Source organism: Delphinus delphis, chromosome 8 (assembly GCF_949987515.2).
Source record: "Delphinus delphis chromosome 8, mDelDel1.2, whole genome shotgun sequence".
NCBI lineage: Eukaryota > Metazoa > Chordata > Mammalia > Artiodactyla > Delphinidae > Delphinus > Delphinus delphis.
Window position 1 is genome coordinate 62992168 of NC_082690.1, and position 26629 is coordinate 63018796.

The window sequence follows — 26629 nt, forward strand, 5'->3', positions numbered from 1 at the left end:
CCTTCACTCCGGTGGGTGGACTTGTGTGGTATAAATGTTCTCCAGTTGGTGAGTCACCCGCCCAGCAGTTACGGGATTTGATTTTACTGTGATTGTGCCCCTCCTGCCGTCTCATTGTGGCTTCTCCTTTGTCTTTGGATGTGGTGTATCTTTTTTGGTTAGTTCCAGTGTCTTCCTGTCGATGATTGTTCAGCAGTTATTTGTGATTCCAGTGCTCTCGCAAGAGGGAGTGTTCTATCTCATTTTAATCTCACACATTCATCCTCAAATAACTTCCTATGATAGGTGCCTGGAGAGTAATCTTTCTGACTTCTTGTAAGTCTGAAAGTGACTTTTTTGGCCCTCACACTTGATTGATAGTGTGTTTGGGTATAGAATTCTAACTTGATCGTAATTTTCCCTCAGAAGTTTGCAGGCATTATTCCATTATCTATTTTTTAAGTCCAATGCCGGTATGGTTCCAATGTCTTTGAGTTCATATTATTTTTGGTCTCCTAAGCTTTTGTGATTTTTCTCTGATTTTTATGTTTGGAAATTTCACAATTTCCAAAGGGCCTAAGGTAGGGTTAGTTTACTATAGGTGCTCGGTGGACCCCTATCAATTGGTCCTTCAATTCTAGGGAATTTTTTTTTAATTGATGATTTTTACCTTCACCTTCTGTGTCCTAACCTTCTGGAAAACTTAGTTATTAGACTTCCTGGGTACATACTGTATAGCACATATTTGTTTTGCCTAAGTTTCCTGAATCTTTGGTTCCTATTCAGGTACATGTTCCCTGACTTTACCCTCTTTTGAATTTTCTATTTGTTTTAGCAGTCATGCGATTTTGTCCCTACGAAACTTGTCTTATTTTATTCTCCATTCCATTTACTAGTCATCCACCCTTATTTTATGGAAATACATTGTGGAAACTTCCTGTGAATGAAATGTTTTAAGAGTTCCTGTTTCCTTCCTGAGTTCTCTCTGTTTCCTCTGGGAACATTTTTTTTGCTTCTATATGTTAATGTCGCTGTAAGATTTCTCCGTACGGCTGGTGATTCTTTGCAATTTAGTCATATTTAATAATGAGGCGGTAGGAAAGCTGACCATGAGGCTGTGTATCTATGAGGGAGTGTTTACTTAAAGGGGATTATAAGGGATTCCATTTTTTTCAAGAATATGGAGGATTCTACTCCTGGGCACTGGTTCTCATACTAGTTGCCTTGGTTTCTCCCTAGCCAGACTGGACAGTATTTGGTGAAGATTTTCAGTCACTGCCCTCGTTTTCAGCTCAACGTCTTAGTCTTCGCTGCTACGACATTGGAAATGTCTGTGTCCTGAGCCTGTATGAGTTTAGTGGGCCGGGTTGCCTGCCCCTCAGGTGTATCTCCCTCTGCATTTTGCGGGGGACGGGGGGAGGCCTGTGGCATCCTCTACCACAGCTCCATCCACATACTGTCTTTCAGAAAAAAAAATTTAAAACCTTGTTTGCTGATCATCCCATGCTATTTTCTTTGTGATTGTTTATACTTTTTATTTGTTTCATATTATTTAATGGGGGCAGGGTGTCAGGAAAGAGAGGATATATATGGATAAATATATATGCATATACATCATTATGAACCACAGTCTCCCTTAAATATTTTATATACATATTTGCACCTATATTTCCTTATCAACATCGAGTTGAAGTATCTGTCATCTCTCCCTGCTCACAATGTAGGCCATTTAATTTGTTTTTACTTCCTTCCTTTTTCCATCTCCCACGTTCTGTTGAAATTGTTGGAATTTATGTGTATAGTTACCATTCCTTTGCTCTTTTAAGCGTTGCTTTCCTTAACAGTTTCATTAAACGTCATAACCTCAAAACCAGCAATTATTCAGATTTAATACACTTTTTACTATCTTCTTTGCTTATCACTAATTCTTGTGATACATAGTATGTAAGTACGTATCTTATCTAGAAAGCCCTTCCCTTCTTGGGTTCTCTATTCCGACATAAATTTTTATTTATTTGGAGAATTTCCGTAGCTTGTATTGCTGGAAAGGGTAGGTGAATGATACATTTTCTGAGTCACTGATGGCTGAAAATGCCGTTCCTTTCTTCTTGTGATAATGTGGCTGGCTGTGGAATTCTAGGGCTACAGTCTCCTTTTCTTAGTTAGACCAGATGAGACCTCAGGCATGTCGGATTCTGGGTACTGCTGCAACCACGCTTCTCCCTCTTAGCCACTATTTTAAACGTCTCACTGAGTATAGGCATTAATTTGCCTCTCGCATTAACTTATGTCACGTGCCATTTGTTCTGATGACTCAGCTTGATTGGTTAGCCTCTTTCAAGTTGCTGATTTGGCCCATTTGTCCTATGATTTTGTCGTCATCAGTTTATAAACTCCTCCTGTTGCTTCACAGTTCAGCGGGGCAACTACTGTCCCTCTGTCCATATGCAGTGTAGGCGCTCAAGCTTTGTGCTCCTTGGGCAGTAATATTGGTCATTCCAGAGCAAGCCTTCAGGCTTGCAGGGACCCCTTGGAATCATAGGTGTCCAGCTGGGTGTCTGCTGGGTCTAGGGGTGTCATGGTGTCTTGTGTCTGGTGTCCAGGGATAGTGCTGCAGTACCTCATGTCCTGTGGTGAGGGCTAGTAGCCAGCAGAAAAGCGTTCTGACGATCAGGCACCCCACTCCGCATCTTCCCTGGAGGGATGTTCTCCATGGCAGCTCTGGGTACGGTTTCACGCACTGTCACCCCCAAGCAGCAACCCCTCTGGGAATCTGGATCACAACTGGGTTACCATTTGCCTCCTTTCATCCCCGAATCACCAGCTGGTTATTCTCTTGCCTCTTTGACAGAAGGACCAATTACACTTTTCTATTCTTCAGAAAAAAGTTAGAATAATAACTTTTTGATGTCGCTATGTGCTGGGGTTTTTTCCATTTTTATTATAAAATATACATAAATGCCAAAGAATATACACACACATATATATATGTATAGCATACGTGTAGTTTAAAGATCAATGATAAAACAATTGGCCGTGTACCTACCACCTAACTTAAGCAAGAACTCCTTTTCTAAATAAAGCTATTTTGTGATTCTCAGTGGATTCTCCCACTCCCTTTCCTGAGGCTGTGGGTCTGAGGTGGCTGGTATGTGTGGCCTTAGTGACTCTGAAGCCACTTTCCAGTAATTCTTTCTGAAAAAAGAGAAAAGTACAAATAGAGTGTGTAGAGGGCACCCTGAGCTGTTTGCAAGCAGAAGTTCCGACTGTTACGCTTAGTGGTTGGTGTGGCTGTGTGGGTCGCTGTTGGTTTCTCCTGGCAGGTGCTCCCTGGCCCCCTGCTCACCTACACGGCCCCTTTGTGTGAATGAGGAAAAGGCCTTCTTGCTATTTGCCAGACATTTTCTGTAGTAACTCTATGTACAAACATTTATCATGACTATGAATGTGACTAGCGGCTCCTGGAGTTTACAGGCCACAGCCTTAACTCACAGTAAACACAGAAGCGGTCACAGGGCCCTCTGGTGGGCTGCATCAGATGTACACTGAATGCCTGCTCAGACCAGACCCCTGCTCTCATGGATCCCCCATGACTGGACTTGGGAGCAAGGCGTTTTTTGGGTGTGTGAGCTGGGAGTCAGCGAACAAGCTGGAATCGTTCTTGAGCTGGGTCAGGGCCCTACGGTTACTAGCAGAAGTGGGCCAGGATTTACCTTATTTTTAGCATGTTGCCAACGCCAAGTAAACCCTGAGAGGCCATGTTATACCAAGCTGATGAGTCCACAGCTCAGGTGGGATTCTAAACGCAGGGTGCCCGTAGTCCTGGACAGTCCTGGGTGAAGTCTCTTGTTGATGTGATTGTTGATACCGCCTCTTTTCCCTCTTAAAAGTATCTTAGTCTTGGACAATAGATTTTATGGTCATGTTCATTAGTCAGCTTTTTGCCATGGTGACAACCGCCTTTGAGACCCTAGTGACTTAAATAAAACATCAACTATTTACGTTTTGCTCATGGATCTGTGGATCAGTTTCTGCCCTGCCCCAGTCCGTGTGTCAGGTTTAAGTGTGCTCCTCATTCTGGACTTTGGGCCTGTGCCACAAGTCTTCCTTTATGGCACCCAGGCTGAAATATCAGCCCTATTTAAGACCTCTTCTTCTCACAGCAGAAGGTGGGAGCCCAAGAGGCCTCTGGTCCAAGGTGGCGTGGGCCACATCTACTCATATTTCATTGACCAGAGCAAGTCACGTGGCCAAGACCAACGCCAGGGGGTTTGGATTTATGCTTCTTCCTTGGAGGGGGCACTGTGGTGTGGAAGAGTGAATATTTGGTAAATAATAATATGTAATTATCGCATCACACTCCTGAACCTTACTGCCTTCTGCTGTATGCCTCCTCCAGCCTATGCTATTCTCCTAGTGGTGTCTGTGTCAGGACAGTGCTGAAGTGATTAACAGGATGTAGGGAGGGGGTTTTGCCTCTGTTTGGATTACGGAACGTATTAAGGGGTTTCGCTGTGTTGTGGCGCTCTCGTTGGAGGAGGTGGGGGCCGATGTTTGCTGTGGCAGCCTGATTAACTGGGAGGGGCCTCCTGCTTCCCTGTGCCCCCAGTACTACCGCCTGTCATGGAAGTTTTCACCAACAAATTTTCCATCCTGCTCTGTGAGCTCTCAGAACCACGTGGAGCCTGTGGCCAAACCGTGCTCTCCTCCCCCTCAAGTTGGGGCTCCATGAGGTGTGATTTCTGGGGCCCTGTACTTTGCCCCCACTGACTCTGTTCCTTGTCCCCCATCCCTGCCCTTTTTGCTCTGCACTTGAGATTGTTAATTTCTATTTTTCCCTCAGTGTTCCTTCATTTGCCTGTGTTAAGTGTTCAGCCCTGATCGGCTTTTCCTTTAAAACAATCCCAGAAACTCCTCCGCATTACTCGTTCACCGATGGATAGAAGGTACCTGGACTTGCTTTCCATAGTCACATAGCTTGCATATCCCATTTCAGTGATACTTAAGGAGAGAAATGAGATAAGCAAAGATTTTGAGCTCAGTTACCCATGCTGAAGCTGGAACCCCCATGTTTCCAAACAGAAACATAATATTGTTTCGCCACAAGGGCAAAGATAGATTGGGAGGCATAGAGGAGATACGGTAGCTCCATCAGCAGCCCTGGCAGCTGGCTTTCTGTCAAGAGCAATTTCTCATGAAGAAATTGTTTTATCATGTCATAAGAATGGTCAAGTACCTTCAGAGTCATGTTGAAAAGCACACGGACAGTAGGGGGTCAGCTTGACTCCGTAGGTAAGGGACTTGCGGGACGGGTTCACGTGCATATGCCTCAGCAGAGACGCAACCTGCCTCATGTCATGGATTGTCGTGTGCTGTGGATCGTTGAAATTGTGGCTATTAAGTACCTGAGTCCTAATTTTCTCCTTCACTAGAATATGAGTCTGTGAAGGTAGGAGTGTGTCTATCACGTTCTCCATCGTGTCTCCAAAGCCTGGCACAGTCCCTGGCATGGAATGGACAGCCAGAAAACTTTGGCTGAAGTAATACAAGTATTAATGATGGACAGTAAAGGCAGAACCTGGGGAGAATCCTTGGGGCTCTAGGATGTAATGGAGCCCAGCAAGGGCAGTTAGGGGTGTCCTTTAAAGGGAGGAGTTTGTAGCACCACAGTGCCAGGAATGAGTTCAGGTCGATGCCTCAGCTTCCCTGGCTCTACTGTAGGGTGGTGGAAGCCTCAAGAGGGTTGGGCTTTGTTCTGAGAGTTGGGTGCACAGCCACCGGACACTGCGCTGCCTTGGACCCTAGCTGAGGCCATGGGGCTGCGGTCCACACAGCAGATGTTGTTGCCCCCACCAAAACCCCACTCCGTTAACACTTGAGCACGTGCCTGCTGACCTCCAAGGCCAGCCCTGCATTTATTTGAAATGTGGGAATTTTCTGGCCACAGAAACTTACTTTGCCACCCATGCTGCAGGTTAGAAATGCCCCTTGAGAGCTGCCCTCAAATCAATGGCTGAAGGGGTTGATGTTATAAATAACCCAGTCCCCTGGTCTCTAGCGTGTGGAACCTCCCTAGCAGCTTAACCTCTGGCCTCCCACTGTGGTAACTGGCTTGATAAAGCCCCCCTTACTGGCTGCTTTCTTACTCCCCTGGATCACTTCCCTACTCTCCTACCTGGATCACTTCCCTACTTCCCTACATGAGTTTTCTTCACCTTCTAAATAAACCTCTTGCCCTTGAATACTTGTCTCAGTTCTGCTACTGGGGAAACCCAAACTATGACCATCGTCCCCGGGTCCTGGGCACCTGACCACCAGGTGGTGGGTATTCTTGAGGGTTTGGGAGGACTTGAGCTTCATTTTGCTTAGACCGTTGAAAGTTCCTATCAAAAAGAGGGGGGGAAAAGCACTCTGATTTCTCTTGTTTTAAAAAGATGTTACTTGGGCTTCCCTGGTGGCGCATTGGTTGGGAGTCCACCTGCCGATGCGGGGGACGTGGGTTCGTGCCCCGGTCCGGGAAGATCCCACATGCCGCGGAGCGCCTGGGCCCGTGAGCCGTGGCCGCTGAGCCTGCGCGTCCGGAGCCTGTGCTCCGCAATGGAAGAGGCCACAACAGTGAGAGGCCCGCGTATCGCAAAAAAAAAATATGTTACTTAAACAATTCCCAAATTTATATTATACTGCTCTCTGAGATGACAGAGGAATTTTTTTAACATCTTTATTGGGGTATAATTGCTTTAGAATGGTGTGTTAGTTTCTGCTTTATAACAAAGTGAATCAGTTATACATATACATATGTCCCCATATGACAGAGGAATTTTTAAGCACAGTTGAAGCTATCCTGCTCCCGGAATATCAATGATTTGCATTGCCGAGGGCCCGGGTCTCAGTTGACTTGCAGGGCATTCCTGGTCCCCTGAACGCACCCTGTCTCTTGCTATTGCAGGCTGTTTGTTTCTAAACATGGCTGCGTGTTCCATCCTCTGCGCTCGTACCCGAGTCCTCACTGCCCCTGCGTCCTCATTGCCCCTGCGTCCTCGTTGCCCCTGCGTCCTCACTGCCCCTGCCTCAGAGTCGGGAGGCCCAGCAGCACGCCCAGCCTGGCCTTCTGCCATCACTCCTGACGGATGCGTGGGTGAGAGGGTCTTTCTGCCCGCACCGTGCAGTGGGTGGGCACGGGAGGAGCAATCCCACTGACCTTTGATCTTTGCTTCTTTGCAGATATCTCAGTGAGCCTGCTGACCCTTGTGGTCACCGCCTGTGGCCTCGCCCTCTTTGGCGTGTCTCTCTTCGTGTCTTGGAAACTCTGCTGGGTTCCGTGGCGAGAACGAGGCCTGTTCTCTGGTAGCAAAGACAACAACCAGGAGCCTCTTAACTACATGGACACAGAGACCAACGAGCAGGAGAACAGCGAGGGCTTCCTAGACCCTCCCACCCCTTGTCCAGACTCCTCCATGAAGATCAGCCACACCTCCCCTGACATTCCCCTCTCGACCCAGACAGGGGACCGGGAGAACTGTGCCCATGGCGTCCGCGTACAGCGCCAAGTCACAGAGCCAACAACCTCATCAGCTCGGTCAGTAATGCCCCCTTCCTTTCTGGATGCAGGGCGAGCACCACCCTGTTCCCTTCTCTTGGCAGCAGTAGCATTGACTAGCCGAGGAGCCTGTAACCTGTCACGTGTCCGTTAGGTATCAGAGACATGAATATGGGAAAGCTTGATGCTTCCTATATTCCTGTGAGGTTCCTGAGCGCTGCTTAGTCTGTACTTAGCTCATAACAGCAATAGTTAGCATTGCTAAGGCTTACCATGTCAAGGACTGTCTAAGCGCTTCATGTGTATTATTTTATTATCCCTCACAACTTTGCGTGAGATGGATCTTATTATCGTTTTCGTCTCACAGAAGAAGAAACTTAAGTCAGGGAGATTAAGAAACAAAGTCATATATTGGTAAGCACCCAGGTCAGGGTTTGAACCCCGGTTCAAACAACACCAGAGCCCAAGTTTTTACCCACTCTTCCGTGCTGCTCTCGTAGTGCTATGGAGTTGATTCTCCGTGCCTCTGACCTAGCCTAGCGGTCACACACAGGCTCTCCGTAGAGTCCACACAGTGGCTGGGGGTCTTCGTCCACCTCCAGGCTTTGCAAGGTCTCCAGCGTACCCAGGCCCATTGTCACTGTCTTTCCATGGGCTGGGTGCTCTGTGCTCTCGCGCAGTAGAGAAATAATACAGTGCGGTGATTAAAAAGCAAGGACTCTGGGGTCCAATGAACTAGCTTTACCTACAAGTATGATATTGGACACGTTATTTAGCCTTCGTCTGTTTCTGTTTCGTCTTGTGAGAGGGGAACGGTGATAGGTGGTTTTGAGAATGAGGTGGTACCATGTGCATCACATGTGCTTTGCCCAGGCCTGCATCTAGCACCTGCTCCACACCCTGAGCTGCCATTTTGTTTTCAGTGCTGCTATCATCATCATCATCATCATCATCATCGAGACCTGCCTCTCCCAAGACTCAGATGCATACAGGTGGCTTTGAGGCTAAGCAGCCAGTTGGGAATCACTGTATATAAAACTTCACTCTCAATAAGAGACCTCAGGAAAAGAGACCCAGAAGGCAGCTTTCTTTAAAATGAAAATATTTGCTTGAGTGATAGCTGGGGGAACAGCATATGCTGTTATTTGGAAAGTACAAGCACAGTTTGGGGTTTTTTTTTTTTTTTTTTTACATCTTTTTTATTTGTTCTCTAGAAACAGAAATAAGATTTTACCCTTTTTTATGTTAATCAAGTTTATCCTAGAGGCTCTGCTCATTCACATTAAGTAGGATGGAATATGACAGTTTATAATTTAATTTTTTCAGAAAGCTATTTTAGCATCATTTCCAATTCTGAATTAGAGAGCTTTACCTAAAATATTCCTCCGTGAGGAAATGGATGGTTGTTTGCCATTTGATTTAGAAGAAATCCTCAGATTTTATCATCAGGATTTCTCTTCAGATTTAAGACTTAAATATAACTGGAGCTCTGTCTGATGCTGCCGTGGAGTTTGTGCAGTGGTGCAAACTCACGATAAAATCCTTTCAGTACTTCAGTAAGGAGGGCCTTCAGATGGGGTCTCCATTGAAATCGTCTCCTATCTGGTTTGACTCTGCATGTTCATTTTTCTGATCTGGGTTCCATCAAGACAGAGTGATAGTACTGTGTTCTTGTTAGATTATAGGTCTGAGGACTCTGCCATAATTCTAATGAATTGATGACAATCATATCACTATAATTATTACAACGTTTATCCTAGGAAAATGTATAAGTAACCTGCGTATCAAAAAATAGATTTCATATAAAGCTAAAAACTGTAGCTATCTTCACCACTGATTTGTAGAAACTGGGTAGAAGGAAAAAGAAAACTAAAATGAGAGAGGGAAGGAATTATCCCTGTAAAATGCATTTTACATTTAGACTTATTCTAGTTTTGGAGTCGTGCAATTAAATTTTCTCTTCTGATGGCCAAAACCAAGTTTGGTAATATTTGACTACCATAAGAAAACTAAACTCTCTCCAGCTGCATTTGACCTAATACTGATAATTTGCATCATTTCGCATTTCAGACATTCTTATCTAAATTACTGCTGACCTAGTTTTATGGGTTATGTCTGGAAATACACGTCTTTGACTCATGGTCTTTCCATAATAAGCAGGGTGTGGTCTTCTAATTCTTTAGGGTGGTGCTATAAACACACACACACACACACACACACAAAGCCTTTTTACTGACAGAGTGGGTAAAATGAATGAAATTTCCTTGATGCTCCAGAACATTTTTAACATTCTTTTTTAAGTAGCATTTTTCATACCATATTTGGGGAAAGGGAGGGTACTCTTTGCTGAGATGGCTCTAAACAGTCTGCTCTGCTAGTTATTATTTCTATTCCCTTCTTTCTCATTATGATCTTCACTTTCTCACTGCTGTCACTTTCTTTCTTACTGCTTCCCTCCTGCAGCTGTTATCACTTGTCCCAAAGTTCCCTGGGCACCTGCTCAGCCCAGAGCATACAAAGCTTAGACTCCCAGTGAAGGCCTCCCCACTGTCATGGCGATTGGCACAGCTTCAGCCGTGGCGTTTGCATCGGAAGTCCCACTGTCATCTGGCCTCTTCAGCTTGGATATGTGTGGCTCCCACCACTGCCTTTTGGAATGTCCTAAAGATGAGCTTTGCTCCATCTTCTAAGAATGTTTCTGGTCAGGATGACTTTCTTTTGTTCTTCCAAGATCAAGCATGTTTGCATTCTGTTTCTGGTTAGCTCAGTTACTATTAGAACCCTCCAAAATTCCTGTTAATTCCTTTCAATTTGGATGAAATCCCTTTTGTATAATGACCTAATATCCTGGGAATGTGGAATTTTTTTTTTTTTTTTAGAACTTTTCAATACCAGAACATTTTAGAGGTCTCCAAATATATGAGAGGACTCCAAATACATGAAAATCCCTGGATCCTCAAAATAGAAGGAACCTTGAAAGGCCATCTAATCCATTTCCTGATTCATGTCCCAAAATGAAAGTTCAATCTGTTTTTTTTTTTTTTTAAGTCTTCTCACATTTCCTTTAAAATACTTTAGCTTTATAAAAATTTCAATTTCCACACCACAAACTCCTTATCAGGTCTGTTAAGGCCTGTGTAATACTGCCACAGTCTGCTTCTGTCAGCTATCGGCCTCACCTCCCAGCCAGGCCACCATGTGGCACAAACCCAGAGGACCCTGTTAACATGGACTCAGTTAAGAGGCCTTATGCGGAAAAGCTCATCACATTCCATCTACACTAGCTTCTCTCTTGGTTCCTTCAGTATCCCTGACTTTTCCTGCCTTGGTACCTTCACACATGCTATTCCCTCAGCCTGAAATGCTTTTCCTTTTCCTTTGCCATGCCAGGCTCCTTTGCAGCCTTAATGTCCCTGCTAAAGTGTCACCTCCTCAGAAAGGTCTCCCTCACCACCCTATCTGAAGTATGTGTTCTTTCCTCCACTCCCTCCCACTCTTTATTTTCCCACAAGTTTTCACTTCTTCACAGGATTAAAGTCTATTTCTAACTCTAGATTGTTTGTTTATTGCCTATACCCCGCTCTAGACTATGAGTTCTGTGAGTTCAAAGACCATATCTGCTCTGCTTCTCCCTGTATATCTAACCCCTAGTGCAGCCTCTGGCACATAGTGGAATTTTTCATGAATGACTGAAGAGTACATTCATCAATATCAGGCCACTTTCCTCATGTTCTGCTGACAAAAATGGCAAAGCGCAAAAGTATAAACTGAGTAGAGCGTGTAATGGTGTGAAGCCGATGGAAGGTCACTTGTCCCAGCTCTCACATTCCTCAGAGCCTTACATTTAGACTTTTGAGCTTGTCTCTGAATTAAACAATCCTTAGAGTCGCAGAAATACTCTGAGAGAATTGAAAGAAGAAGACAATTTGAGTCTTCTAAATTTGAGTCCCATTACTGGCCGCAACTCCAGTAAGTGGCCCGCTAGGATTAAGTGCTGCAATTACTCTAGGAGAAGCACAGTTTTATTAAGCTATATATTTTTATGTGTTGAGAGCATTGGTTAGATGTAAACATTTAAAACATAATTTTTTGAATTACTCTTTTAGTTATTTCTTCAGATTTTAATGAACTGACAGCTTCAAAAATGGAAGTTGCCTAGACCTCTCTCAGCTTCCATGAGACCCTGAAACCAGGTGTAAATGTGTATTTTCTCTACTGAGCTTTAATGATCAGAAACTATTATGTCCATGGCATTTGTATATTTACTGTAGACACACGTATTAAACATCTGCTGTGTGCAAAGTTCTGTGTTATGTGCTGGTAGTAAAGAGGGAGAAAGGATATAGCCCTGGCCTTGAAAGGGGAGATACACGAAAGAGCACCAGTTACACATATTAAAGTGCTGATTGTTCTTTAGAAGATTAATCTGGCGAGAGTGTATAAGATGCGTGGGATGGGGTGAAGACTGGATATAGGGCTCCAGTTCAGACCTGTGATGGTGAGGGCCTGAACTCAACTGGAAGCAGTGGGAACGCAAAGAGGCATGAGATGTGAGCTACTTTAGAGAAAGTGTTGGTGGACATAGGCTCATTTTAGTAACGGGATAAAGTATTTGACGATGACACCAAGGTTTCATGCCTTTTTTAACTTGGGGGAGGGTGGGAGCAGGACATGCTTCAGTGTATCCAGCTGCACTTAACCCCACACCTCCACCGTCCAAGGCCTGATGTCTGCATCTCCGTTATCTCACTCACTCTAAAGGCCTCCGAATCCCAGAACCAAGAAAGCCTCAGATTCCCATTTCCTCCTGCCCTTGTAGTCAGTTAACTGTGTCTATCTGCTACTCCCACTTCTTCTGTCTGTTGGTGGTTCAGAACAACCCAGCCCTCTCCTCTCCATCACAAGGGAAGATTCCAAGAAGGCCTGTTTCTCCTGTTTCCAGATTTCCCTGTCGTGACTCGAACTTTGTAAAGAAACCCGTCATGGTTCTGAAGTCACAATGTCCTTCTGTCTTTCTTGTCTTTGGACCCCCTGAAGCCTTGTAAACACTGGTGCCCCAAACCAGGGAAGGGATAGGCCAAGTTTCCCCTCTGAGATGGGGTCCCTGAGATGAGAGAGGGTAGAAGAGTATACACTTGTCCATGGTTGCAGGGGAAATCCAGCGATGGGAGGGATGCTGGAGGTTCTGAGCTCTGGTTCTTAATAGCGCCTGGAATGGAAGATATGGGCATGTATGAGGTGAAAGCTGCTGGGACAGAAGAGCTGAAGGTCCCATCCTGCTGGAGAGCTGGGAGCCAAGAGGAAAACTTAGTTAATTTCCCTGTTGAGGTAGAGCATCAGCTGGGAGGCTGAGGCCAGGTTAAGTAGGTAGGCTTGGCTCAAGTGCTGTCTCATCCCTGACAGTTTCCCTAGCCAGAGGCCTTCCTCTCTCCCTCTCCCTAACCTCCGGTCAGCTCTTATCCCCCTCTGCCCTGATTTATAGTCAGTGTATGACTGTCTACTCCTGGCAAGGCACTTCCTTGAAAGCAGTGACTAGGCTTTGCCCCTCTGTCTCTTCCACCCTACCTGACCCCTTGCTTCACACATTCAAATTTGTTGAATTGCAGTAATGTCCTCTTTCTTAAGATCCAGCGGAGGTAGTTGGCTTCCAGACCCCTAGTTGGTTTTGAAGGTGTACTTTTAGTATTTAAATTGCACCCCTGACTAACTAGATAGCACTCAGAATGGCCCATTGTAGGTGGGAACTGACTCCAGGCTCAAGTAGGGCCCTTGTTTGAATCCAGCCTGGAGAGAAAAATCAACGGCAGAGGAAGCTGGAGCTGGTACCAGCCACTTATGGCCTCTGCATATGGCTGGATGCTTGCTGCTCCCTGCCAGACCTTTCTGCCCAGAGATCCCAATAGAGCAGGATTAAAGCTCTATTCTAGCACTACAGAGGTTCAACATCTAGGCAGGGGACGGACCTGGCTGTACTAGTACAGAGAACCAGTTGTAGGTGCCTAACAGCCTTCCCCTGAGTCTCTTCCTCCCCCCTGAAAAATCAGAAGATCCAGAGAAAACTTAAGATGGTGGGTTTCTCTGTAAGAAATTTAAATCCCACAAGAGAAACATTCACACCACACAGTTTTCGCACATGTGGGAATGTGTGTGTCTGGGTGTGGACTGTGTTGGCTGTGACAGGTTCAAGTGACAGCCCTGTGCTTGTGCTCTTGTTGTACCATGTGGGTGATGAGTAGTCAGGGGGGTATTTTAGGACGAAGAGGAATGTTTGGCATCACAGCATCTGTATGACAAGGGAGAATAATTTCAAACACGTTTCGGGGCCTATTAATCCCATTTTTATGTCTTTATTTCATAAAGTAGTCTTAAGAAAGGAAAAGAAGACAAACTCTGATCTTTACTCTGCCTCTTCAACTATTTGCCAACCCCTCAGAGACAGCTTGACTGTTCCCTTTCACCTTCTGGTGGAGAGAGGCTATTTTAATTAAGGTTATTGAGAGGCTGCACAAAATACAATATAATGGCTCTGAACTCTGAGCTAAAAACAAACAAAAATAACCTTCAAGACAACTTTGTATGTAATGACGACTTCTCCCAGTTTGTGAGGACCCACACAAGGTAAGGCAAAGAGAATTTCAGGGAAACTTTTAACCCAAACCAATAAGTTTATAGGGTGAAGAGTAGATTCGGATAGCAAATATTTAATTTGCAAATATCAGTTTCCAGCCTTCTCTAACTGAATCCCTATATACATTTATAGGAGCTTACCTTTAACTTTTATACCCTCAGTGTTTGTTAAAGAAATACAACCCTTCCTTCTCATCACTCATCACTCACGTGGTTCAGCAGTAGCACAGCCACGGAGCTGGCACTCGCACCTGTCAGAGTCAACAGAGTCCCCTACAAGCAGACACATCCTGTGACGTACATTTCCAGAAGAGCAAAGACTGTGTTCTCATAATGAAATGATTTGATTTGACCCAGTAAGAATATGCAGCCTTAGTAGGCTAAAAGCCAGTGACAGGAAATTCTGTGTAATTTAGAGGAAGGTCCATTCTTTTTCAGATAACACCTAGCTATTTCAGCTTCAGGATGATACTGTATATCAAGGGGAATCATTTTATTTTTTAAACCAGTTTGTACAAATCTTTACCTCCCACCATCTGGATAAGCTTCTTTAATGGCATATTAGACAGTTTAGAAAGTGCATTAAACCTTTAAAGCTCCGAGGTCACGTGTAAGTAAGTTCATCTCCTGATGCCAGGCCTCAGTTTTGAGCTTCAAGCCTTGGGAAGCAGCTTACTTGCATTGATGAGCATTTTGAATATAGGCCAAAAAAAAAAAAAAAAAGCCCACAGGTCTCAGCTCTTAACAGTGTGTTCATCAGTCTACCTACATCCCAGGCACAAGTTTCTGAAAGACCTGGAGCTAATGAGGTTATAACTTTGTTCTCTCTTGCTCTTCACTCAAGGCATAATTCAATCCGAAGACAACTCAACCTGTCAAACCCAGACTTCAATATCCAACAGCTTCAAAAACAGGAACAGTTGACTGGAATTGGTCGAATTAAACCGGAGTTATATAAGCAGAGGTCATTGGATAATGAGGATGGGAAGAGGAGTAACAGCAAAGCCTGTGGGAAGCTGAACTTCATTTTAAAATATGACTGTGACTTAGAGCAACTCATAGTGAAGATTCACAAAGCTGTCAATTTGCCCGCCAAGGACTTTTCTGGGACTTCAGATCCTTATGTCAAGATCTATTTGCTTCCCGATCGGAAAACAAAACACCAGACTAAAGTTCACAGAAAGACCCTGAACCCTGTGTTTGATGAAGTGTTTTTGTTTCCGGTTCCCTACAATGACCTTGTAGCTCGGAAGCTTCACTTCTCTGTCTATGACTTTGACAGGTTCTCTCGCCATGACTTAATCGGCCAAGTGGTGGTGGATCACTTCTTAGACTTGGCTGATTTCCCCAGGGAGTGCATCCTTTGGAAGGACATCGAATATGTCACCAATGTAAGTCTAACATTTCTTCATTTTGGTTGGGGGAAGGACGCTTCTCGGTCAGCATGCAAACAGATTACTTACACCTTATTTTATTTTATTTTGGGGGTGGCAGAGTATAAAATTTATCTCAATGTACTTAGAGCTGTCGCTTCAAACCTCCTTGTACCTTTCCAGAAACAAGTCTTTCACAATATTCATTTTGCAGTTTCCGAGAATTACTCATGGAGGCAATATTAATAACATTCTCCCTTTTCTACTTTCTAATTCTAAGCAGTTCCCTAATAGGCATTAGATATTATCTGTCCTCCTTACCTCATTTTCTTTAGAGCTTTCTTAGGTTGTTTGTGCTAAATGGATCCTGGCATCCTGTTAACTGTTATCTGCAGCTGAGAGACCGTTGCCTTACTCGCTGAGAGCATTAAGCTCTTGCCATGTTCTCAGGTCAGCTCAGCAGCATTTCCCACGATCAGATCTTCAGCTTTAATCCCAGACGTGAGAATGATTGGGAAGAGTTGGCACCATAGTTTTAAATACAGAATCAAAGTTACAAGGAGGTCCGTCTGAAAAGATCTACAGATATTGGCAAAGCTAATCTATACAAGGTCACATCCTATTTAGAGCTCAGGAGAGAGGGCAGAAGTGTTGCCATATACCCATGTTTACATTTAAACATCATATTGCAGCAGTGATGTTCTTACTCCATTTGCATCCTTTTCACTGTCTGCAGAGGTGTATTGATGCTCCTGAAATAGAAAGGAAAATTGGACTATCTTAGGGGACTCTGATATTTTAAGGCCACTTGTTTCGTTTCCCTGTCCAGATTGGCTCAGGCAGCTTTGTGAGCTCATCCTCTGCAGGCGATATCGTTCTCTTTCTCTGTCCTGGCATCCAAGCCAGCAAGCACCATCACCCTTGCTCCGCTCGGGTGATGATCTAGCTTGAGTTTGGAGCCCATTCAGTGAAAGACTCGCACTCTGCTCAGGAGGAAAACACACAAAATCTCTTCCCAGTGACCAAATACCCACACTGATACTCTCTCATCTCAGCCACTTTTGTGAACTGGGGACTCACATTCCAAGGGACACCTTGCCTTCACATCCTATGAGATTACCAGTGCCAGCTTTGTCCTGCTACTCAAATAAGCAAAGTGGAACGTGGAGTTTTGCTGGCCTTTATCATAATGACGAGGAAAGAAAAGAAGGAACTGGAAAAGGCGCAGAGAACATCAGATGGTGAAACTAAGGTGATATGGGAGGTTGGGGAAGGAACAGATCTCTTCAAACTTAAAAGGTGGTGATATCTGTAAACCCAAAAGTGGATGCTGTGGGTGGCAAGGATTGTATCCCAAATCCCAATCGCCAGAATCAGAAGGCAGCTTTAGAAGCTTTAAAGAAACAAAATGGGCAGACTGCTGATATTAAGGGATGAATGGCTCAAGAATGAACTGTCTCACTTACCAAGTCCCCTGAGATACTGCTGGCCAACAGTGATGAGTGTCGGTAGAGAGAGGTTGGTCAGATCATCTAGTGCGTGACATCATTTTATATTTTTTGACTAATGGATTCCGTAAAATAATAGCTGGAGTGGTCATCAGAAATCTCAGCAGGGATCCTGCTGTGAGTTGCCTTCTGAAGACTTTGTGGAAAGAGTAACACTGAGTGCACAGTGGCTGATAAAAATCTGGATAGGGCTGATCCCTGGTGAGCAGGTCTCTTAGAGCTGTTTCCCGTGGGATGAGAATATAGAACGACAGCCTGCAGAGACCTGTTGGCCCTGAGATCACTGCCATTGTAGCACTCTCCTGTGACTTTGAGTTTTCCATCCAGTGACGGAGAATCCTGGATTTCCACAGAGTTGAGGAGAATGTGAAATTATTTTCCAAGGAGGAAAACCAATAAGGCTAAAAGCCTCGAAATGCTCAGTTGTTTCCTCAGGCAAACAATAAATATTCTGAGCATTGATCTAAGCCTTTGGATGGCTAGCAGGAGAAAGGAGGTCCTGGGAATGGAATTACATGTTGTTTCATAATCTGCCATTAAAAAAAATTCCATTTAAAAATTGCTATTTGGGGCTGTTTGTGCTTTTTTGCATGTGACTTTGTACAGAGACTGAGAATGAAAGTCTGAGATTTACCAAGGTTTCACTTTTATAATATAGCATATATGTCACACAGTGTATATGCTACACACGTACAGACTAATGAGGGAAATTAAAAGAGTAGTCACGACCCATCCCTCAGCTGAAGAGCAGACTACCACCAAGTACTTTGCTGATGACCCCTGGGTTGTCCTCCCCTGTCACATTCTCTCAGCCCATTCCTGCCAAGAGGAAACCACTATCCTGAATTTTATTTGTAAGACAATGTATTGTTCAGTTTTGTCTGTTTCTGCTTTTCATAGCTCTTCTTTGACTTTTTTTTTTCAGTCCACGTTGATTTTGACATTTAGCAATAGAGATGAGTGGAGCTCTGGTTCATGTATTTTCATTACTGTATAAAATTCCATTGTGTTATATACACAAATTAGCTCTCTTGTACTGATGATATTGGGTTGTGATTAGTTTTTTATGATTCTGAATAATACTGCAGAGAACATTTTTATGCACATCTCCAGGTTCACAGATGCATTAATTTCTCTAGGGTGTAGCCCTGATAGAGGAAAAGTACACGTGTTCAAATTTTCTAGGCAATGCCGAGTTCATTTTTCCACCGTGGCTGTACAAGATGACCCTCCCACTGTGAGGTATGACAGTTACTAATGCTCCACAGTCTCACCAACTCTTGCAGCTGCCGCATTGTTTAATATGTGTGCATGTGCATGCACGTAAAATGGAATATGATTTGTATATTCTTGGCCACCAAGGTTAACCATCTTTTGATATGTTCATTGGTCATTCACATTTCCTTTCTTGCTAAATGTTTGTTCAGCACTTTTTCTTTTTTTTCCTATAGTTTTCTTTTTCCTGTTGACTGATATATGTTCTTTATATAGTCTAGATGTAATCCTTTGTTGGTTATGTGTATTGCAAACATAGTCTCTTCATTTATAGCTGTCTTTATGCTCACTTGATGGTATTTTTGATCAATAGAGGTTCTTATGTTTAATGTAGTAAAATGGATCAATATTTTCTATTGTAACTTAGCACTTTTCTGTCTTGTTCAAGAAATCCTTTCTTACCCTATGTCATAAAGATATTTTTCCTGTATTTTCTATTAGAAGGTTAAAAGTTCTGGGGCTTCCCTGGTGGCGCAGTGGTTGAGAGTCCGCCTGCCGATGCAGGGGACGTGGGTTTGTGCCCCAGTCTGGGAAGATCCCACGTGCCGCGGAGCGGCTAGGCCCATGAGCCATGGCCGCTGAGCCTGCGCGTCCGGAGCCTGTGCTCCGCAACGGGAGAGGCCACGACAGTGAGAGGCCCACGTACCGCAAAAAACCAAAACAAAACAAAAAAAAGTTCCACCTTTCCTAATTATAATTTTAGTCCACCCAGAATCCAATTACATTGTGCAATGTAACATAGGCCTCCTGTATTAGCTTGGGCCGCCATAACCAAGTATATAGACTAGGTAGTTAAAACACCAGGAATTTATTTCTCACAGTTCTGGAGGCTGAGAAGTTCAGGATCAAGGTGCTAGCAGATTCAGTTCCTAGTAAGAGCCTTCTTCCTGGCTTGCAGGTAGCTGCCTTCTTGATGTGTCCTCACATGGTGGAGAGACAGAGCTCTGGTCTCTCTTCTTCTTCTTCTTGTAAGGACAATAATCTCATCGTGGGGGCCTCACTGTCCTGATGTCATTTAAACCTAATTACCTCCCAGAGGACCCAAATACCATCACACTGGGGGTTAGGGCTTCAACTTATGAATTTTGGAGGGGCACAAACATTCAGTCCATACGACACCCATATTTCTTTTTCTATGTGGATAACCAGTTTTCTGGCATATTTTCCCAATAATCTGCAGTGTATGCTCTGTCCTGTATAGGTCTCTATATATGAAGAGTCTGTTTCTGGATTCTCTTTTCTATCGATTTTTCTATTTGAGTATCTCTACCAATAGCACTTGTAAATTAGTATCATTCTATGATAAGCTTTAACATCTGGAAGAGAAAATTATCCAGCCTGCTTTTTCTTCAGTTCAGTCTTGGCTTTTACTTGACTTTTCTCATAAATGTTAGAATCAGATTGTCAAATTAAAATTTCTTTCTGGTGTTTGGACTTCTATGAAGTCTATAGATAAATTCAGGGAAGTTTTACATCTTCTGTGATATTGAGTCTTTCTATTCATGGTCATAGTGCACGTCTCCATTTATTTAGTTCTCCTTTAAAGTCTTTCATTCGAGGCTTATAATTTTCTACATGAGGATGTCTTTCATGTATTTTGTTAGTTTTATTGCTAGGTATGTTATTTTTTGTTATTTTCAATAGTATCTTTTCTAAAATTGCATTTTCTATTGTTGCTATATAGTTATGCAGTTTAAATTTTATATATTTATCTTCTATTTGGCAATCTTTTAAAACTTATTACTTATAATTTATAGATGCTTCTGAATTTTCTTTGTAGATAATCAGTCATGTGAGTTACGATAGTTTTGTTTGTCTTTTTATAATCCGTATACCTTTTATTTTTAATTTAGTGCACAGACTAGGATTTCCCTTACAATGCTCAATAATAATTGTGGTAGTAGTCATCCTTGACTTATTCCTTTTAAATGGAATGTCTTTAACATTTCCATTGAATATGATTTTGCTACAGATGTATCATGGTTGTCTTATCATATTAAGAATGTACCCCTCTATTCCTAGTTGACTAAGCCTTTTATTAAATTGTAGTATAGTTGATTAACAGTATTGTGTTAGTTTCAGGTGTACAGCATAGTGATTCAGTTATTTTTTCTGATTATATTCCATTATAGGTGATTACAAGATATTGAATATAATTCCCTGTGCTATACAGTAAATCCTTGTTGCTTATCTGTTTTATGTATAATATTTGTATCTGTTAATTCCATACTCCTAATTTGCCCCCGCTTTGGTAACCATAATTTTGTTCTCTGTGTCTGTGAGTCTGTTTCCATTTTTTATATAGATTCAGTTGTATTATTTTTTAGATTCCACATATGAGTAATACCATATAGTATCTATCTTTCCCTGTATGACTTCACTAAGTATAATATTTTCTAGGTCCATCCATGTTGCTGCAAATGGAAATATTTCATTATTTTTTAAGGCTGAGTAATAGTCCATTGTATGTTTACCACATCTTCTTAAGCCAGTCATCTGTTGATGGACACTTGGGTGTTTCCATCTCTTGGCTATTGTAAATAGTGCTGCTATGAGCATAGGGGCGCATGTATCTTTTCGAATTATGGTTTTCATTTTTTCTGGGTATATGCCCAGGAGTGGGATTGCTGGATCATATAGTAGCTCTACTTTTAGTTTTTTAAGGAACCTCCATACTGTCTTCTGTAGTGGCAGCACCAATTTACATTCCTACCAACAGTGTACAAGGGTTCCCTTTAACTCAGCCTTTTTATCACAAACATTCACTTTATCAAATGCTATGCTTGTGAGTTTTTGGGTTTTTTTCATTTTAACCTACTATTTTGGTCAATTAGGTTGATCATTTTTCTAATTTTGAGTCAATCTTATATTCTTAGTATGATCCAGACTTGCCTTGATCTGTTGCCTGTTTTATACGTTGCTGAGTTTGGTTTGCTATTTTGTTTAGCATTTTTTGCATCTGTGCTCATGAGTGATATGTGTAATTTACTTTCTTGTATGGCTCTTATCTGGCTTGGAATCAAGGTAATTCTTGATTTATAAAACTATCTGGGAGAATTATTTTGGATACCTCTCATTTGTTCCTGCTCAGGGCCCCTGGAGGCTTTGGGGGTTTTTGTTTATTTTTCTTCAAACTGAAAAGGGCTCCCTTAGTCTCTGGCTTCTGATTAGTTCAGAAAATAAGGAAGGGGAGAGAGTGAGGTTGGGCTGTTTATTCCCCTAGATGCCTTCATTGGAGTACCCATAGGCTGGCCGTAACCTTCAACTGAAAGCCATAGTCCTGAATATGTCTTTATTTTGCTGTTGTTCTTAGACTGTTTTTCTGGGTATAAAAATTGGGGTGTGGGGCATAAAACTCTCAGCTACTCTGATTGTAAAACGATCATTCCATAGTTTCCTGACCTTCAATTGCTTCAGAGAAATCAACGTTTAGTCTAATATTTATTCTTTTGTATGTAATGTTTCTTTTCTTTCTTACTGCTTTCAAGATCTTGCTTTCCTGTTTAGCGTTTTATAGTTTAACTATAACATTGATAAGTGGGCATTTATTTTTATTTACCCTGACTGAGATTTATTGAGTTTCCTGAATCTGAGATTGTATCCTTTTATCAGTTCTGGAAAAGTCTCAGTCATTTACTTCTTTCCATTTGTAGAAGTGTTATTTGCTGCATTTTCACATTTGCCTAATATATATTTGATAGCCTCTCTTTTCTTAACATACTTTTAATTCTTTTTTTAATTTCTTTTACCATTTCATACATAGGCATTTTTATATTCTGCTGCTTATAATGCCAGTAGCTATAATCTTTGCATCTCTGATTCTCTTGTTTGAAATTTCCATCAACTCTTACTCATCAGGCATTGTTGATTCTTGGACTTAGTTATTTGTGATTGTGAGCTCATCTAGCTTAGAACTTTATCAGTAGACATTTTCAAGCTTTGAGTTTAAAGTGCATTCCTTCAGAGATGACTTGTGATTTCTTCTACCAGGTGCCTAGGCAAACTACCGACATGGAATAACTTTAAATTTTGAGCTTGCGGGTTTTTGCACAATGAAGTAGGCTGGATATAAACTGCAACTGTGTAAGTACAGGCTTTTATTAATGGTTAGAACCTGGAAGGGGTTATTTTTTCTTGCTTTACCTAGATTAAGTCCAAGACAGGATGTATTTCCAATGTCTACTTATTTAGGCAGAAGTTCTGTTTTGTTTGTCCTTTAAGGATGTGACCCTCAGTCTTGAGGACTCCAACCTTTATGTAGGATTCTCCCTCAGTCCGCTAAAACTCAGGCACTAAGCCACCAGAGATTCACATTTACCTCCATTCAAACTCCAGCTCCACAACTTACTTACCTCTGTAGATTCATGCTTTCTCATTGTTTCTGGCACTGAAAAATTCCATTTTTGTTCTATCAGCCCTGCTATGCGTTAAAAAGGATTTTGTAATCTAGTATTTTTACTTGGAACATCCACCCTATGTTTGAAATACTGTGTTCTATATTGCTCAAAGCCTGTTCAAAAGAGCAGTTTTTACTTGTACTAACTAAATAATAATCTATGTATGTATATATCTATTATTTATTAACATAACTAATAATATATGTTAAATGCCTTGCAATCGAATACGAGAAAGAGCCTGAAGAGGTCCTGTAATCTAAAATCCTCATTTAGCACATAAAACTGAAGTGGAGGGCCATTAAGAGAGTCAGCCAGGGTCACACAGCTGAATCATGGCCAAGCAGGACTTAGGAGTGTTTTTCAACAGCCATTTCAGTCTGTTCATGAAAACGTGTCTCAAAATTATCCTTTATGCTGGTTTACTTTTCTTTCCCCTTTTTTTCCTTGTTAACTTGTACTAAGCTTTTAGATCCCAGCTTAAATGCCCCTTCCTTGGACGACTCTTATATGAGCCCTGGACTAGAATAGGTTTTTCTCGTATATGCATCCATGATATTCTGTAATTCTATTATTATTCGTAATGCCTTTTTTCTTCCATATATGTAAGGCTTTAAAATGCAAGTTTATTTATTCTTGTTATTATATGAATGATGTATATGTTTTATTTATTTAAAAAATGTTTAGTTGAAGTATGATTGACAAATAACATTACATTAGTTTCAGGTGTACAACATAATGATTTCTATTTGTATATATTGTGAAATGATCAGCATAATAAGTCTAGTTAACATCTGTCACCATACATAGTTACAAATTTTTTTCTTGTGTCATTATACTTTCTAATATGTATTTGTTCAATTTTCTTTCTTCCCTATTAGACAGTTCTGTGAGTGCAGAGACCTTACCAGCTTGTTCATTACTCTGGGCTTAGCCTCTAGAATTGTGTCTGGAAGTGATACTAATTAATAAATACTTGCTAAATAAAATTAAGTTCCTCATGAGGGGCTAATTTGGTGAGGCTCTAGGGACTGGTTTGGTTGGGGGGGGGTGTTATGCGGAGCTGAATCTATTAATTGATTTTTTTAATTTTGTTCGTTATTTCTCTAAGGAGATTATGAGTTTTATAAATGTTAGCAGTCAAATAAAAATTAATCCTCACACCTTCCTGTGAAGGAACAAAAAGGCAATTATTGAGTGTAAGACCGATAGTTTAATTAAACCTCTCAACTATTGAAGCCAGATCCATCAATAATAATATATAATGCATTTCTGTGGGATGTATATCAGTCAACAAGAGAGGAGATAGTATCTGGGGGAAGGTCCCAGTTGTGAGGGCATGAGTTTAGTAGGTCTGGGTGAATGTTGGCTGTTGTGCCTTTGCTCTTGGCAGTTTTAGTCCCCTCCGCTCATCACTGGCTCCCTGGCAAACAGGCCCTGAGCACTTCAGGAATTTCTCTCCATGGCCCACTTAGAAACTGGTTCTGAGACTTTCTCTAGGACCTATGATCATCTCAGCTAGACTCTGCTTTGGAGGAGATGCCAGAGTTCTCACACGGTAACAGTAGAAATCACAAGGTTCCCTCTATGCCAGTATTGATCCCAGTTCATAAAAGGGAAGGGTACAATTTGCAGCAGCATAGACTTTCTTTTAATATTATGAATTTTAAAACCTTGCATTTCCATGAAAATTAGACTTTGTGAGCGGTGTGCAATAATTTGCGGTGGTCGATTTAGGAATTTCCCTGTTCTGTCTTCCAGGGCCCTGGGGCCATTTCTAGACCTGATAAAGGTGGATACCTGGAACCACTCAGGGGAAGATAAAAGTATTCAGGGAAGCCCAGGATGCTTGCTTTTCGCAGTTGAATGAATGTGGGACAGGCGGTCTCCTGACTGAAGAATTTTATTCATTTAATCCTGTTTCGTTCCCTTATACCTTGAGTCCTGAGTTGTTATCGTATGATTTTATGGCCAGTGGTGTTCTGGTAGATGTGTTAACAACCGGCTGGGGGTGGGGGATAGGAGGGGACCTGATTCGTAGCATTTGCTTGTTTCCATGGTGTAAATACTCGCAAAAGGGCTGATTTCAACCTACCGATATAATATCACTGAAGATGGAGTTGGCCAAAGGTTCTCACATTGGCTCCGGCAAGTGCCCCTGATAAGAGCCTGCTCCAGTAGCGCTGCATGTAGTGCTGAAAACACTAAGGCTGACTGGTCCTAAGGAACCAACAATTTGAAAAACCCCATGGAAAGCCCTGGTTTCCAGCTGACAACAGAGAAGCCAAGTTCCTTCTATAATGTGGATGTGGGTGGACTTCAGCCATCACTGGGGTCTAATGAGCTGTCTTCATGAGAGCCCACTGAATCCCACCCTACTGTTTTTCCCATTCATGATCCCTCAGACATGTTATCCCCTGGACGTTTAGATTATTCAGAGGGAGTGAAAAGGGGCAGAACTGCAGAACAGAACATCTGAAGGAAGGGATCAATAAAACTACAGGTCTCTGAAAAATTGACTTTGATAGCTTTTATTGTAGTGTAAGTGCCGGGACAATGCATTTGCTTTTTTTTTTTTTTTTTTTTTGCGGTACGCAGGCCTCTCACTGTTGTGGTTTCTCCCATCGCGGAGCACAGGCTCCGGACGCGCAGGCTCAGCGGCCATGGCTCACGGGCCTAGCCGCTCCGTGGCATGTGGGATCTTCCCGGACCGGGGCACGAACCTGCGTCCCCTGCATCGGCAGGCGGACTCTCAACCACTGCGCCACCAGGGAAGCCCTGCATTTGCTTTTTTACTTACTTATTTTGGGCTGCACTGGGTCTTCGTTGCTGCGCTCGGGCTTTCTCTAGTTGTGGTACACGGGGGCTACTCTTAGTTGTGGTGCGCGGGCTTCTTATTGCGGTGGCTTCTCTTGTTACGGAGCACGGGCTCTACGTGCGTGGAATTCAGTAGTTGTGGCATGCAGGCTCAGTAGTTGTGGCCTGCGGTTTCTAGAGCGCAGTCTTAGTAGTTGTGGCGCATGGGCTTAGTTGCTCCACGGAATGTGGGATCTTCCTAGACCAGGGCTCGAACCTGGGTCCCCTGCATTGGCAGGTGGATTCTTAACCCCTATGCCACCAGGGAAGTCCCGCATTTGCTTTTTAAAGTGAAATGTATGACATATACAAGAGTATATGTAATGCATATGTGTTACAGAACCAAACTTAGATCCACTCGCCCCATGTGCAGTAAAGCCAATCTACTGACACCAGTTTGTGGTGAAGGAAAGTACAACGTTTATTGCAAAGCACCCAGTGTGAGGCCAAGCAAGAACTGGCAGCTCATGGTCAAAAAGCCAGAACTCCCCGATGGCTTTTAGGGAAGTGTATTTAAAGGCAACATTAGGGGTGAGGGTTGCAGGGTGCCTGATCAGCTTGTAGACGTTCTTCTGATTGGTTGGTGGTGGGGTAACAGGGTGGTATTTTGGGAGTTAATGTCATCAACCTTCTGGTTCCAACCTGTCTGGAATCTCCAGGCTTGTGGTCAGCATGCAGATCACTTCTTCTACCTGGTAGGGGCTTTATTATCTGCAAAACAACTCAAGGATATGGTAAAATATTGTCTATAGCCCTTAAAGAGGAACTAAAGGTCCTTCACTTTGTTTTATGGCTAAACTATGGTTATTCTGCCTTGTTTGACTTTTTCTTTGTTTCTGCATTTTCTTACTTCTCTGATTAAATTTGCTATTTGGATTCGGGGAAGGCCTAGGAGGCTAGAGGTTGTGTACAAACAAGAGGAGGAGGACATGGGGTGGGGGGAGGTCTGTCCCTGGGGAGGCCCCACAGGGTCCTGCTTGGTTCATATGTATGATTGAAAAACAATAACAAAACGTGTATCTGTCAGTCCAGAGCTTAGCTGAAGAAAGATAACATTATCAGTCTCTTTGAAGCTCCCTG

General features: G+C 42.8%; 1 protein-coding gene across 1 annotated transcript in view; it reads left to right on the forward strand.

The window, feature by feature from the left end:
- SYT9 (synaptotagmin 9) overlaps positions 1 to 26629 on the forward strand; it is a 183756-nt gene that overhangs the window by 51850 nt on the left and 105277 nt on the right. The window contains exons 2-3 of the mRNA XM_060017302.1: positions 7201 to 7555; positions 14988 to 15534. Coding sequence (XP_059873285.1) covers positions 7201 to 7555; positions 14988 to 15534 — 902 coding nt within the window. The remainder of the gene's footprint in view (positions 1 to 7200; positions 7556 to 14987; positions 15535 to 26629) is intronic.